Source organism: Engystomops pustulosus, chromosome 2 (assembly GCF_040894005.1).
Source record: "Engystomops pustulosus chromosome 2, aEngPut4.maternal, whole genome shotgun sequence".
In the NCBI taxonomy this organism is placed as follows: domain Eukaryota; kingdom Metazoa; phylum Chordata; class Amphibia; order Anura; family Leptodactylidae; genus Engystomops; species Engystomops pustulosus.
The window spans coordinates 166,311,629-166,328,007 of NC_092412.1; the positions used below are offsets into that span (position 1 = coordinate 166,311,629).

General features: G+C 43.6%; 1 protein-coding gene across 5 annotated transcripts in view; it reads right to left on the minus strand.

Annotated features, from left to right (window-relative positions):
* BRPF3 (bromodomain and PHD finger containing 3) overlaps nt 1–16,379 on the minus strand; it is a 288,586-nt gene that overhangs the window by 99,978 nt on the left and 172,229 nt on the right. For all 5 annotated transcript variants that reach the window (XM_072137236.1, XM_072137237.1, XM_072137235.1 and 2 more), the window contains one exon: nt 13,768–13,852. In XM_072137236.1, coding sequence (XP_071993337.1) covers nt 13,768–13,852 — 85 coding nt within the window. The remainder of the gene's footprint in view (nt 1–13,767; nt 13,853–16,379) is intronic.

Here is a 16,379-nt window from a genome sequence, read left to right on the forward strand (position 1 = left end):
ACTTTGAGGAGTCAACACAGATGGTCAGTGGCGATGCCGCCATCATCAGCCTCACCATCCCGCTGCTTGGCCTGTTGAAAAACTCTCTGGTCAGCATGAAGTCGGAAGCTTTGCGCTCGTCACAAGAGACAGGGGAAGAATATTCCCTTGTTGATAGCCAAAGCACCCTCAGGTCTGTTTCTCAGCGCATATCGGAGGAGGTGGAGGTGGAGGAGGATGAGGAGGAAGAGGAGGAGAATGTTGGTGAGACACAAGAGGGGACCATTGTTGAGTCCTTTACTGTTCAGCGTGTATGGGCAGAAGAAGAGGAGTTGGAGGAGTTGGAGGAGGAGGAAATGGACAGTCAGGCCAGTGAGGGGAGTGAATTCTTACGCGTTGGTACTCTGGCGCATATGGCAGATTTCATGCTAGGCTGCCTATCCCGTGACCCTCGCGTTCAAAGAATTTATTCCAGCACCGATTACTGGGTGTTCACTCTCCTGGACCCACGGTACAAGCAAAATCTTTCCACTCTCATCCCTGCAGAGGAAAGGAGTGTGAGAATGCATGAATACCAGCAGGCCCTGGTGCACAAGCTGAAACAGTATTTCCCTTCTGACAGCGCTAGCGGCAGAGTGCGTAGTTCTGCGGGACAAGTAGCGAGGGAGAGTAGGCGAGCAGGCAGCTTGTCCAGCACTGGCAAGGGTACGCTTTACAAGGCTTTTGCCAGCTTTATGTCACCCCAGCAAGACACTGTCACCTGTCCCCAGTCTCGGCAGAGTAGGGCTGATCTTTACAGAAAGATGGTGAGGGAGTACGTAGCTGACCATACCATCGTCCTAAATGATCACACAGCTCCCTACAACTACTGGGTTTCAAAGCTGGACATGTGGCACGAACTGGCGCTGTACGCCTTGGAGGTTCTTGCCTGCCCTGCCGCTAGCGTCTTGTCCGAGCGGGTTTTCAGTGCAGCTGGTGGCATCATCACCGATAAGCGTACACGCCTGTCGACTGACAGCGCTGACAGGCTGACGCTTATTAAAATGAATAAAGGCTGGATTTCTCAGAATTTCCAATCTCCACCAGGTGAAGGAAGCTCAACCTGAATAATTGATCCACTCCTCCTCCTCCTCATTTTCCTCCTTCTCCTCCTCTTTGTACAGTAAAGCAGAGGAAAATGGCTATTTTTTGACAGGGCCCACTGGCTCTTGCTATAGTACTTCATGCATTTAATTTTTCTGGAGGGCCACCTACCCGGTCCTCTGTTTGAAACAATTTTTGTGAGTGCCACATACAGGCACTCAATCTATTCCATTTTACTGCAGGGCCACCTACCTGCTCCTCTGGTTTGAAACATTTTTGGGACTGCCACATACAGGCACTCAATCTATTCCATTTTACTGGAGGGCCACCTACCTGCTCCTCTGGTTTGAAAAATTTTTGGGACTGCCACATACAGGCACTCAATCTATTCCATTTTACTGCAGGGCCACCTACCTGCTCCTCTGGTTTGAAACATTTTTGGGACTGCCACATACAGGCACTCAATCTATTCCATTTTACTGGAGGGCCACCTACCTGCTCCTCTGGTTTGAAAAATTTTTGGGACTGCCACATACAGGCACTCAATCTATTCCATTTTACTGCAGGGCCACCTACCTGCTCCTCTGGTTTGAAACATTTTTGGGACTGCCACATACAGGCACTCAATCTATTCCATTTTACTGCAGGGCCACCTACCTGCTCCTCTGGTTTGAAACATTTTTGGGACTGCCACATACAGGCACTCAATCTATTCCATTTTACTGCAGGGCCACCTACCTGCTCCTCTGGTTTGAAACATTTTTGGGACTGCCACATACAGGCACTCAATCTATTCCATTTTACTGCAGGGCCACCTACCTGCTCCTCTGGTTTGAAACATTTTTGGGAATGCCACATACAGGCACTCAATCTATTCCATTTTACTGGAGGGCCACCTACCTGCTCCTCTGGTTTGAAAAATTTTTGGGACTGCCACATACAGGCACTCAATCTATTCCATTTTACTGCAGGGCCACCTACCTGCTCCTCTGGTTTGAAACATTTTTGGGACTGCCACATACAGGCACTCAATCTATTCCATTTTACTGGAGGGCCACCTACCTGCTCCTCTGGTTTGAAAAATGTTTGGGACTGCCACATACAGGCACTATCCAAATTAAATTGTCTCCATAGCAGCCTCCACACGTTGTCTCCATTGCTACCTCCAAAAGTCGTCCATATAGCTGCCTCCATACATCGTCCCTTTATCAAACGAGGTGTGTCAGGCAGAAATTTGGGTTGTTTTCATGGATTACACATCAAAGTTGTTAACTTTGTCGCCACCCTGCTGTGTTATCCACAAAATATACTGGCAAACTTTTACCATTTAGGGATATTATTTCAGCGCTTCTTGCGCATCTGTTTACATTCCCCTCACCCGCCATATCCTAAACTTATAAGAACGCTACTACACTTGATCTTATACAAAAGGTTCTTAGAAGTGCTGTTTGGGGAGTAGCCTAGAGACAGGGGCTTGAATTGGCGAAAGCTCGCCTGGCAGCGGAGCGCCAGCTCCATGCGCATCATGCGCTTCTTGCGCATCTGTTTACATTCCCCTCACCCGCCATATCCCAAACTTATAAGAACGCTACTACACTTAACTTGGTGCAGGCTGGGACCGAGTCTGACCCTGGGGCTGGTCATATACTGCCGACGCAGAGAATTGCGGGGCCTACCTCGGTCCAGGTCTCAAAGGCCTACTATACCTCCTCCCACCCCTCCTCCACCTCCTCCTCCTCCGAATTACCATCCGTGGGCATGGCGCCATCAGTCGGAAGCTCTAGGCACAGCAGCAGTGCCGTCGCTAAGCGACAGCAGGCGGTGCTGAAACTGCTGAGCCTAGGCGATAAAAGGCACACCGCCCAAGAGCTATTACAGGGCATTCCACATCAAAGTTGTTAACTTTGTCGCCACCCTGCTGTGTAATCCACAAAATATACTTGCAAACTTTTACCATTTAGGGATATTATTTCAGCGCTTCTTGCGCATCTGTTTACATTCCCCTCACCCGCCATATCCTAAACTTATAAGAACGCTACTACACTTGATCTTATACAAAAGGTTCTTAGAAGTGCTGTTTGGGGAGTAGCCTAGAGACAGGGGCTTGGATTGGCAAAAGCTCGCCTGGCTGCAGAGCGCCAGCTCCATCCCAAGATCCAACTAACATAGTTGCAGCACCTTTAATCTACTACTAGTTCACTGCCTCCATAATAATAATAATAATAATCTTTATTTATATAGCGCCATCATATTCCGTAGCGCTTTACAAATCATAGGAAACAAATACAAATGTATTGTAACAGAGCACAACATTTGTATGGAACAACAGGAGTGAGGTCCCTGCTCGCCAGAGCTTACGGTTTATGAAGATGATGGGGTAACACGAGGTAAAAGAATATTTAACGGTCAAGCCATTCTTCTTAGGGAATAGAACAAAATATAATAAATGGAATTGCTGTCGCTTGAACCACTCAGCCGTCATCTTATATACCAGGTCCAGGGTAAATGGGACTGCAGAGAAGTCTGGTGCCTGTTGGTTGCTGGATAACAGATGGGAGGACGACACAGGACGGGTTAGTAGAAGAGTTAAAACTTCATGCAGTTAATGAGTGTTATAGGCTTGCCTAAAGAAATGGGTTTTAAGAGCACGTTTGAAACTTTGGAGGTTAGGTATTAGTCTGATAGTCCAGGGCAGAGCATTCCATAGAATTGGTGCAGCTCTAGAGAAGTCTTGGAGACGCGAGTGGGAGGTCCGCACTAGGGTAGAGGTTAATCTAAGATCACTGGCGGATCTAAGAGCACGGGTTGGGCGATAGACTGAGATAAGAGAGGAGAGGTAGGGGGGTGCAGCATTATACAGAGCTTTATGGATGAGGGTTATTATTATTTTAAACTGTATTCGAAAGGAGACTGGCAGCCAGTGCAGCGACTGGCATGAACTGTAAGCATACATGGTCCCCTTATCAAACGAGCTGTGTCAGGCAGAATTTTGGGTTGTTTTCATGGCTTCCATGTTAACTTTGTCGCCACCCTGCTGTGTAATCCACAAAATATACTGGCAAACTTTTATCATGTACCGATATTATTTGAGCGCTTCTTGCTCACCTCCTTTGGTTCCTCTCTGACACCCATTGGTTTGAAGCCTGAGTCCAATTAGGGTATGTCGCCATGCCACTCTCTAGCCTGCTGCCGCTGCCTCTGCCTCTGCATGCCGTCCCCTATAGTGTCAGGGTCAATTATTGGATGTTTTACATGCTATCTAGCTTCATTCTGTCACTCTGTCATGGCCATGCTGTTGCCCATAATTTCGGCATAATGGTGCGATTAAGCAGCCTCAGAGGCATCCATGCATGCTGCCCCTGCTGTTTCCTGTCCATTTCCGTGGTGTTTCCATCCTTTTCTGAGGTTCCCAGGTGTTTGGCCAAGCTTCCCTGTGCAGAGCCTTGGTCCCCTTGAAAAATGCTCGAGTCTCCCATTGACTTCAATGGGGTTCGTTATTCGAGACGAGCACTCGAGCATCGGGAAAAGTTCGTCTCGAATAACGAGTACCCGAGCATTTTAGTGTTCGCTCATCTCTATTCATAATGCATCAAATCAAATGGTAGGTTTCCGATACATTTAAATTCAAGTCTTTAATTTAGACAAAAAGGAGAGTACTTGAAGATCAGGAAGTCATCTAAATAGGGTACTATCTATATCTGGTTTATTTAAAGCAATCTAAAACCTAGACCATAACCTTTGTGAACAGTCATGGGGCTGCATAAAGAAAAAATAGCAGAGCATGAAATTGAAGGTGAGTAAGACTTTTAGAAAGTCTGCAGCTGAAACTTTTGAGACCTAGAATGGGGCTGTGGTAGAAGGCAGATCTACCATCACCATTTGAGCAGCTTTGTTTATGAGGTTTGTAGCTGACCTCTGTCTTCATTATTCATCTTTTTGTAAAAGAAAAAACTAGTTAGATTTTTTAAAATGTTTTATCATATAGAAAAACCAGTTGGGTTTTGTGAACAGAAACATTGTAAATATACAACAAATTGTATATTTGTTGCTGATATTTTGGAACCGGAAAAAATAGGTGAAAGCCATGGCTAATGTCTCCATTGAAGGTTTTTCCCAAGTTTGTTAGAATTCCTAAAGTCTGCTTGGTTAATGTTGTTAATGAAGACGTTTCTAACCTTCCTCTGCAGAGCTGTGATCTGAAGGCATTTATTCTCTTCTGAATGAATTCTCTTCTGGTTCCAAAAGGACTTTATTGCTGTGGAATTTGAATTCCTGGTGAAATCTTTTATTTTGAGAAGCTTTCTGTAAGATAACATCTACACCTGATCCAAATACCGTATTTTTCGGACTATTAGGCACACAAAAAATCCTTTGATTTTCTCAGAAATCAAAGGTGCGCCTTATAGTCCAGTGTGCCTTATAAATGAACCGTATTTACAGACAAAAGCTGCCTTGAACTGTGCACAGGTCTGCCACCTGCTGGCCATTCATCCTTATAATCAGGTGCGCCTTATAATCCAGTGCGCCTTATATATTAACCTAGACGTTTTAGCAGGCATTTATTGATGGTGCCCCTTATAATCCGGTGCACCTTATAGTCCGAAAAAACGGTAATCCATTGCCTTGTATCCGTTTTTGATAAAGCACATTCACTTGCTGACAGAGGCATCAGCCATATAATTTTCTGCTCTCTGTAAACTCCTTCACATCCTGTCCTGTACATGTACGGCGCATAGGTGCAGAGGCTGTATGACAAGGGTTTACAGGGTGAGTACTCTTCATACAGAAGGGAGGTTTGCTGCTTATTGCCAGCACTATTCAAGGGTATTAACTCTTCCAATGCCGCCAACAGCATTTAAAAGACAGCAGTATATGATAGGATATATCATATATATGATAGGAACGACCAGACTATTTAAGGTTAAAGTAAACTAGAAGGTTTAAAAAAAAAAAAAAATATATAAAAAAACGGTTATTCCCAGAGGTTTACCCAATAACAGAAAATAGTGCCCAAATGTCCTAAATACTACTATAACACCATTTTACATCACATAAAAAAAGTGATCAAAACATTGCATCATCCTCAGAATAGTACCAATGAAAACATGAAAAAGTTAGCTCATTTCACAAAAAATGACACCTCTCCCTACCACAGTTATGTTCACTAAAGTATAAAAAAGTTATTAGTGTCAGAAAATGATTAATCAACTTTTAAACAAATGTGTAAAAAAAATTGTTTCAACAGTTGGAGTGCACAGTGAAAGACATAAAAACTGACCCCACAAGAAAGTGCTAACTTCACCACATTTAGAATTGCGGTAGGTCTGGACAGGCAGCACGGGATAAGAGTCAGGAATGAAATCAAGGTCACAATGGGAAACCGGGATAATCGCAAAGGGCTTGGAATATAGCTTTCTCTTAGGCAAAGTAGCACAAAGATCCGGCAGGGGGGTCACAGGAAGAGGTTGAACATTTATAGGTTGTCAGGTGGCCAGCATCAATTAGCGGTGCGCTGGCCCTTTAAATTTCAGGTGGCCGGTGCCGCGCTGAAGCAAGGAGAGAGTCGCTGGAGCGAGGCTAGGCAAGTGAGGCTGCTGGCGAAAGGGGGCACACGGAGGCACTAAAACAAGGGTCACAGGGGCACCAGTGACAGGCAGGTGGCTTTGGCGGTAAGGGGATTAAGAATACTACACTCACCGGCCACTTTATTAGGTACACCATGCTAGTAACGGGTTGGACCCCCTTTGGCCTTCAGAACTGCCTCAATTCTTCAAGGCATAGATTCAACAAGGTGCTGGAAGCTGGAGATTTTGGTCCATATTGACATGATGGCATCACACAGTGCCGCAGATTTGTTGGCTGCACATCCATGATGTGAATCTCCCGTTCCACCACATCCCAAAGATGCTCTATTGGATTGAGATCTGGTGACTGTGGAGGCCATTTGAGTACAGTGAACTCATTGTCATGTTCAAGAAACCAGTCTGAGATGATTCCAGCTTTATGACATGGCGCATTATCCTGCTGAAAGTAGCCATCAGATGTTGGGTACATTGTGGTCATAAAGGGATGAACATGGTCAGCAACAATACTCAGGTAGGCTGTGGCGTTGCAACGATGCTCAATTGGTACCAAGGGGCCCAAAGAGTGCCAAGAAAATATTCCCCACACCATGACACCACCACCACCAGCCTGAACCGTTGATACAAGGCAGGATGGATCCATGCTTTCATGTTGTTGACGCCAAATTCTGACCCTACCATCCGAATGTCGCAGCAGAAATCGAGACTCATCAGACCAGGCAACGTTTTTCCAATCTTCTACTGTCCAATTTCGATGAGCTTGTGCAAATTGTAGCCTCAGTTTCCTGTTCTTAGCTGAAAGGAGTGGCACCCGGTGTGGTCTTCTGCTGCTGTAGCCCATCTGCCTCAAAGTTCGACGTACTGTGCATTCAGAGATGCTCTTCTGCCTACCTTGGTTGTAACGGGTGGCGATTTGAGTCACTGTTGCCTTTCTATCAGCTCGAACCAGTCTGCCCATTCTCCTCTGACCTCTGGCATCAAAAAGGCATTTCCACCCACAGAACTGCCGCTCACTGGTTGTTTTTTCTTTTTCGGACCATTCTCTGTAGACCCTAGAGATGGTTGTTCGTGAAAATCCCAGTAGATCAGCAGTTTCTGAAATACTCAGACCAGCCCTTCTGGCACTAACAACCATGCCACGTTCAAAGGCACTCAAATCACCTTTCTTCCCCATACTGATGCTCGGTTTGAACTGCAGGAGATTGTCGTGACCATGTCTACATGCCTAAATGCACTGAGTTGCCGCCATGTGATTGGCAGATTAGAAATTAAGTGTTAACGAGCAGTTGGACAGGTGTACCTAATAAAGTGGCCGGTGAGTGTAGATCAACTTCAAAAGGATATTTACCTTCAATCAATACCCAATCTTTTCTAAGGTTTTTTCCACGCTTGTAATGAACCTAATAAAATTATTCTGCTCAAGAAAAACTCTCAACTTTTCTTCCAGAACTTTAAACATTCCATCTTCTATACACAAAGGTTCCACTGGATCCTTCAAGTCTATAGTTTTAGTAAATCATCAATATTATCTAAATGGCAAAACAGTTGACCCTTAAAAATCAACCAGATACACGGATTCATACAATTTCATCTACATCTAGGCCAATATCAAATTGTCTAGATGTATCCTGATGGTAAATGCCTGTAAAGTAGGAGGTCTGGGACTGGATAGGTTCTTTTGTATTTCCTAATTCTATACAAATTTCATTCTTAATCATATTTTTGATATTTGACATGAATGAATGTGATTCATCTGCCACAAAATACTAATAACACTTAGAACGAATTGCTTTTTTGAGATGATGACAGATATTTATAGCATATACTCCATTTCTTAGAGGGAGGCTTAGACTGAGACCTCTATAAGAAGTATAACAGAAAAGACCCCATAGTACTGAATATAGACAAGCTAAGATGACTAAGGGAAAATGAGAGGAGCACCTGAACTGTGCAGGAGTGTCTGAAATTTTTACAGATTTGTTGGTCTCAAAGTTACCAGAGGCAGACATGATCACAGCATGGCACAGAAACAGCAGGACTGGAGAGCCCAGAAGTGCAGAAGAGTACCGTGTAAGGCTTTCACACAGCCATTGTGGTGACGTATAGACTACTATGGCACTGGGACACAATACGACGCGCACACATGTGTGCCATCATCCTGTACCATGCATGGGAAAAATATAGAGCATACATTATCTTTTCCTGTGTTTACAGCTGAGCACCATGACTTGCTCTGGAGAGGGGAGGAGTCATCCCTCCTCCTTTCCAGTACACAACAGTATGCTCACCCAGGCTGCTGTGTGAAAGTAGCCTAATGCAGGATCTCTGAGAACTACAGCATTTCTGCGGCCATCTGCCAACTACTATGTGATGTGTTTGGGTTCTCCTTGCTCCTTCCCACTAATTATGTGCACTCCTACTTTCAGCCACATGAACTACCACGACAAGTCTTCGAAGGAAGGTCTTAAAGGAAACCTACCACGTGAAATTGTACTTGTAAGCTTCAAATACTGAGCACCAGCTCAGGGTGAGCTGGTGCCAGAGCATATTTTCGTTATTTTCATAAACCGCTGTATTGCGGTTTAAACACTTTTGTAATCTTTATATGTGAAGCAGCTTCGCCGCACGGTGGTACACGCTCGGCACACCATGCGCACGACCGTGCGTGCGCCTAAATAGGAAGTGCCAGAGAGCCGGTGACGTCACACGCGCACGGTGCGCCGAGCGCATACCACCGTGCAGCGAAGCTGCTTCACATATAAAGATTACAAAAGTGTTTAAACCGCAATACAGCGATTTATGAGAATAACGAAAATATGCTCCGACACCAGCACACCCTGAGCTGGTGCTCGGTATTTGAAGCTTATAAGTACAATTTCACGTGGTAGGTTTCCTTTAATGTCAGGAGCTAGGAGAAGGACATTGCCTTACAGCTCCTGCTCCCAGCAACAGCCATCCAGAATTCCTTTCTTCTCTCTAGAAGGCAAGCAGGGATCCAAGAGGTAGGCTGTGTGAACATCCAGATACTCCCTTTGCTACTGACAGGAGCAGAGTTCCATACTTCTCCAGGGAAAGGAAACAACTGAGGAATTAAGGGGAAGGACCCTTTTTAAATGTTTTTTTCCAGTCCCTGAGGAGTCGTGGAATCCCACCTGTCTGTGCTGTTGTCGAGAAAAAAAAAGTGCAGAGGACTTCATTTAATGAAGTATATTGCAAATTTACACTTTAAAGAGGACCTGTCGTCCAGTTTTACCCCACTAATCTACCAGTCCCCTCAGGTGGGTTATTAAATATACTTTGTAGAATTCCCTCTATTATCCAAAATCTCACCCTTTTACATATAAAAAAAAATATCCCCAAAGCTCACTCAGTCAAGTTCAGTGGTTGCAATTCAGATATCCCCTATCTTTTGTTCTAAGGTAACATAGAAAACTGCTTTTTGTGTCATATTAAAGGGAACCCATGACCAGGTACCTCATTTTCTCTAAAGACAGGTTACAGAAGCCCATAAAAGTTGCATTAAAATATAATTGTGTGTTATAACTTACCTGACACCCTGACAGAATCATCTGTGTAGTCTCAGGGGTTGGGCTTTGGTTTGAATGCATTTCAAAAAAGTCATCTCAGCCCCCACTGTACAGATACCCCTCCTGCTGCTTCACAGAGCTCACAACCTGGTGAGCTAACATCAGGGGGAGAAAGAGGAGATGTGCAGGAGCACAAAGGTGGGGGCCAAGAGCTGAGGTCCAGTTATCCTTTTAATCTACTGTTGGACTGTGAACTGTTTATATAAGGTGCAAGGACAGGGTCAAATGGTCAGAGACACTCTGATATTATGTAGTGGCAGGGGAGTGTGAAAAGTTGCATATGCACTTTGAGTGCAAGATTCAAGATTTCAGGGGCTTTTTAAGTAAAACAGGTATACCCAAAGAAGTAGGAGTTCAGACAGAGAGTCATAGAGAAACAAAACTGCAGAGATTTTAATTTTCGCTGTCCATAATTACCACGTCCCCCCCCCCCCTTGTCTGCTGGTTTCACAACCACCCCTTTGTCCTCCTTCAGTTTTTTGACTGCTCTATATTCCCCTTTAGTCATATTGTACTCAGCTTTCTTGTAAATAAGTGCCTCCACATCCTTTTCTACCCGCATATGGAATAGGTCAACGGTCCCTCCCTGCTGGAATGCTGGGTTGAACCTGGAGCTATTCCCGCCTCTAAAGGGTTCGAAAGTACCTGTGGACTTATTGGACCCCTCGTCCGCCAAAAACAAAAGACATTCTTTCTCTAAATCCGTAAGCTCAAAATATTTCTTTTAATTGATCTTCCGTAAGCCCTTAAATAGATCTTAATCAAAGTTAACTTTATTAAATTGTTGCGTTTAGCAAAAACCCAGGCACTTCTGTAAAACCGAGATACAGTCCTTGTCCAAAGTCCTATTTGTTAAATTAATGACTAATGTGTCCTCTTTTTTTGAAGATGTTACTGCCTCCAGGTTACTTGTTTCCTTTTTTGTTGTCTCTTCGGTCTTCCTGTGTCTCCAGTGATGCACTGCACTTTATATTGTCCCACAATGCTTTCATCTTCGATGGAATATGGTACGCTCAAGGAGATGGAACGGCGATGGGTACTCCTGTCGCCTGTACTTATGCAAATATCTTCCTAGCAGTATTTGAGAGCCTTTATATTTTTAGCGAGATCAACCCATTTGTGAAATACATCCAGTTCTACAAGAGATATGTAGACAATGTGATAATCATATGGTCCGGTACCAAGGAGACATTCGAGGAAATGGTGACACACCTGAATAGAACAAATAGAATGAATATGATGTTTACTTCTACTATAAATAGCCACAGACCCGATGGCAGAAGTAGTCAAGAAGGCCATAAAGGATAATTGGCACATTATAGAGAGTGACAGGGATCTATCGAAGATAGCTGAAGGAGGGGTAGAACATTGAGATCAGAGTTAGTACATAGCTACTTTAACTCCCCTACTGATAAGAATTGGCTTGGGAATAATCCCCTATGAGGGAACTTTAAGTGAGGTAGATGTAGATGTTGCCCCCACAACTTAGGGGGGAACACGGTTAAGTTTGGCGGTGTGGAGATTGAGGTGAGAAACTTCCTCAATTGTAAGACTACCTTTGTAGTATATGTTCTGATCTGCACCTGCAATAGGTTCTATGTCAGGAAGACAATTAGGAATCTCTACATAAGGATAAGAGAACATCTTAGCTCTATAAAGACAGGGACAGGAGCACCCAGACTCATCGAACATGTGAGAGAGGCCCACGGGGCAATATAGAGGTCCTCAAATACGCAGGCATAGAATTCATTCCTCCTCCTAAAAAAGGAGGGGATAGACAACGCTTGCTAATGCAGGCGGAAAGTAAATGGATCCTCCATACAAATGCAATGGGGCCTGTAGGTCTCAATGGCAAGATAGACTTTGGAGTCTTTTTATAACTGTAACTTTGGCCCCCAATACGAGAGAGGGGTCATCCAGACATGGTCAGCATAAGCGTTGTGTATATGTGATTTACTAATAAAGTAATTGATTTACCAGTTTTGTTTTTATTCATCATACAATAGGGATATGCACCTTTGTACCATTTTTTTGAAGGGACCCACGAGATATTCGTTTCCCCCCCTCCTTTATCCAGTTTTTTTACTCCCCCCTCTATTGCCCTCGTTGGGGCTGGCTGCGTATCACCATTTGGATGCTACCCGTCTGCTCCCCACCACTGGTATAAGCGCATCTGCTCCAAGTGTCGGCTTCCTGTGACGCTAGGTCGCATAACCGTGGCAATTCGTCACCTGACCACGCAGTGAGTGGGTGTGGCTCCCGGTCATGTGACCCGCCTCGCGTTCCGGAGGCTGGGGGAGGCGCCGCCTAAGACCAGGACAGCCTCTTGACGGGCGGGCTATGTCATGGTGGGTGGAGTGACGCAGCACAAGGTGAGATTAGCAAGCCACGTGCGGAGAGTGTAGGTTTACAGGGATACTCCTTGGGGCAGAAATTGATAGCCCTTACCACCCATCACGGGGCCTATCTACTTTGGTGGGTGTATCCCTTTATGCCCAAAGGTGGATAAATACCCTTGTATGCTTTAAATTACCGACATCGGAGGCAGCGCTCCTGCGATATGAAATAAAGAGTAAGAAGATCTTATTGAAGATTGGTGAGTGCCGTCCATCTCGTCTCCGAAATTGAATTGTTATCCAACTGTTTGTTCAGGAATTGAGCACCACCTATTCGATATAAATCACTACAAGCAGGACATTGCACAGGACACCACATTGTGATTATTTATTTGCTGAATAAATCCCCAGAGGAGACACTAGGTGGTGCCGTTGTCCTTGTTGGATATCTCTCTTTTATTAATAATTAGAGAATCTGAGGTTGTGTAAACAGGGGCAGAACTTGACAGTAATATCACATTTAGTGTCAAATAAAGTTACCTTCTTGACGCTGTGATATATTTCAGTTCGCCATTAAGAGGTAGGATGTTAGAAGCAAGCTTTCGGGACAGCTTAGGTCCCTTCATCAGGCACAGTATAACAGGCTTTCTGAAGTGACACATATTTTATACACAATGAACAGAGAATGGGCAAATGATTTTATACACAATGAGCAGATCCTTTTTTCCTCTGCACCATAAAATTAACATCCTACTGCATGGCAAAACCAGCTTCCTGCTACCGAACATTCAACGAAGGCTGCTGCCACAAAGAAACCGTGCAGACTCCAGGTATCCCAGCAGTCTCTGTACTGCAGAAATAATTGTTCATTTCAGCTACAAATGATCACTTTGTTAGCTGATTACAACAAGATCCTATCACACAAACAAACTATTTTAACAAACAAGCGATTAGCTCATTGGTTACTCATGGGTCCGTATAACACTTTCAGGCTATGTCTAAATGAACAGGAGCTTGCACCAACAATAAGCCCTACCCTTTACTATGAATGAAAACTCATAGGCCTGTACAGACTGGAACTGGATTTTGTCAGATCCATCTGATTGTTTAACTGCATCTGTTAAACAGGATGTGGCCACAACCAGAGGCTGCAGCTTGTACCCAACTGTACCAGATAATAGACAATTCAGTGTGACATACCGAGAAGAATTTAAGATGGATTTTCCTGTGTATTGTGATTTCTTGGCTGACTCTGATCCACTTCCTGCACCTTCTTTAGTGACTTCTGCGGCAAAGGATAAAGATAAATTAATATAAAATCAAGTGCAATGTCAAAATTGTACTTATAAACTTAATTGAATAAACAAACAATTCTAGAATAAAGCTCATAGCAATACTGAATAAGAAAAACCCCAAATACTTTTTAGCTCACTTCCGTAGTAAAAATTGCCCATTTACATGTATTGAATTCCTCAATTTTATATGCGGAGTAGATGAGTGTTACTCATTTCATACTCCCTAGGTCTCCAGAGCATGCTTCTAGTATAATTAAAAAGATTAAAATCTCATCAGTTTTCAATGCTTTAGGACTAGAGAAGTATGTGGGGGACTGCCAGGAAAGGGGAACACAGAAATTGGAATCTTAAGGTGGTTAAGATTAGGTGAAAAGTGTATTTAATATCTCTATCACAACACGTTTCGGAAATGAGACACCTCTGTGTCTCATTTCACTTAATAAAGGAGTTTTCAAGACTCTAAACGCGTTGTGACCCGAGATATTAAATTAACGTTTCACCTAATTTTAACAATCCCAATCCGATCCAGACCATCCTAGCAACCGCGTCTTGATGACTACTGTCTAAAGGCAGCACCTAAAAGATATCCTCACCAGACCCCATCAAGCGACAAATAGCATTGTGCCTAATTTAGCACAACAGGATCTGGTGAGCCTCTTTCCAACAGTTTATTATGAATATCATCATTTTTATTTACCATAATAATACTAATCTATGAGCGCTATTCGGTCTCTCCTTTCCTGCCTTTCTATTCTCTGCATCACTCTTAGGACCGGAGAAACAAGCAGTTAAAAACATAGGTTAAGAATGAGGAATGCAGATAGACTCAATTTACAAATGTAGCTTCAAGGGTCAGGTTCTAACCTTTGCAGAACCATAATCCTGATGCTTTAAGGTTCCCATCTTTAAAAGCCAATTGTTTTAGGTGCTTTAGCACCCAAAATAGAAGCAACTGAACTGACTCTCATATTCAAGCCAGACAGTCTACCTCATCTACCTCAGCAAAAGCTGACAAAATGTGATTATTTGCATTTGATTTGGAGGAGATTTTTTTTGTATATAAAGTAGTGATTTTCGGACTAAAGCCACCTAGTCCTTACTCATACCTGAGTAAGGACTAGATGGCTTTAGTCCGAAACGCGTTACCGCAAGCTCTGTCTTTGTGTTTTGTCTCAAGTGTATCCATGCCTGTTCGCCTGCACATGCAAGCTTTTTAATGAAGACGAAATAAACATTTTTTGACTTTTTTAAACAGATTTTTTCATATCTATATTGCTGGAGCCCTCTGTATGTTCTTTGTTTTTGGATTATACAATCCTTGTTCTCCCTGCTAGACAGAATAATTACTTGCTGCACCATCCCCCAGCTGCTGTGTATGAGTGATCCAGCTCAGGTTGATTGGTCATGCTTGACTAACCTCTATTTCTAATTACAAGCTCAGTGTCTAATGCGTTGATCTAGGCAGCCAGCCTGACCCAGCTTTGACAGCGTCCTGAATGTTATAATTGTTTTTTCAGCAAAACCATTCAGCTTAGGGTTTAAATAAATATTTGACCCTGCATCAGTGTAGCTACAGCATTCTCAAGGTATGTTTGCTTTATAATGAATCAAATCAAATGGTAGGTTTCCTTTAACAAATGCAAAAATATCAACCAAATAACTAATTAATAAAAAGTATGAATTGTGTGCCCCATTAGATGGCCCTCCACCAGCACATAGATATATGGCAATGTAAGGAATACCTCAACAAAACGATCTCTCGTTTGGCAAATCATATGGAGCAGGGCGGCTAACTCATCCACTTATAAAGAGTCCCAATACAAGGTGCTAATGCACTGGTATCAGACCCCAGCACTATTGCACAGACTGACCCAATGGTCCCAAACACTTGCTGCGGTGGTCACGTTATATCATGTCTTCTGGACCTGTAGAGCTGTTTAGCGATGCTATTTTGTTAGACCCTATGCCATATCTTCTCAATGTCCCCCCACACAATTTGAGAAAGCATTTATCCAGGTTGTTTCTAAGTATTTGTACAGCTTCCAAATGCCTAATAGCAAGGGCATGGAAGCAGAGTGCGCCTCCTGCAGAGTCGGAACTATTTTCCCGGTTGTAACAGGTGTGCTCCCTAGAAAAGCTAACGGCTTTCCTCAATAATACAGTGGACGCTTATCAGAAGGTATGGGAACCCTGGAATTCTGTCTACTTCGTGGCATGTAGATACGGTAGGTCCTCCCCGGACAGGACTGTTACACCACAGTAGCGTCACTAGCACTGCAGATCTAGTATCCCCCCCAGGTCCTACCTTTCCTAATGTGTGTAGTTTGTCTTGTCTAGTCTGTTATATTGGTTACTCATTATTTGAAGTGGGTATTGTAGCATTATTTCAACTGAGGAACGACTGGTGATCTATAGCATAATACGAAAGGTTTATTTAGTTTAACTAAAAAAGATGCAGATTTACAGTATATTACATTGTAAAGATGTCCTTCGCCCGGAAATTTTAATTTGAACATT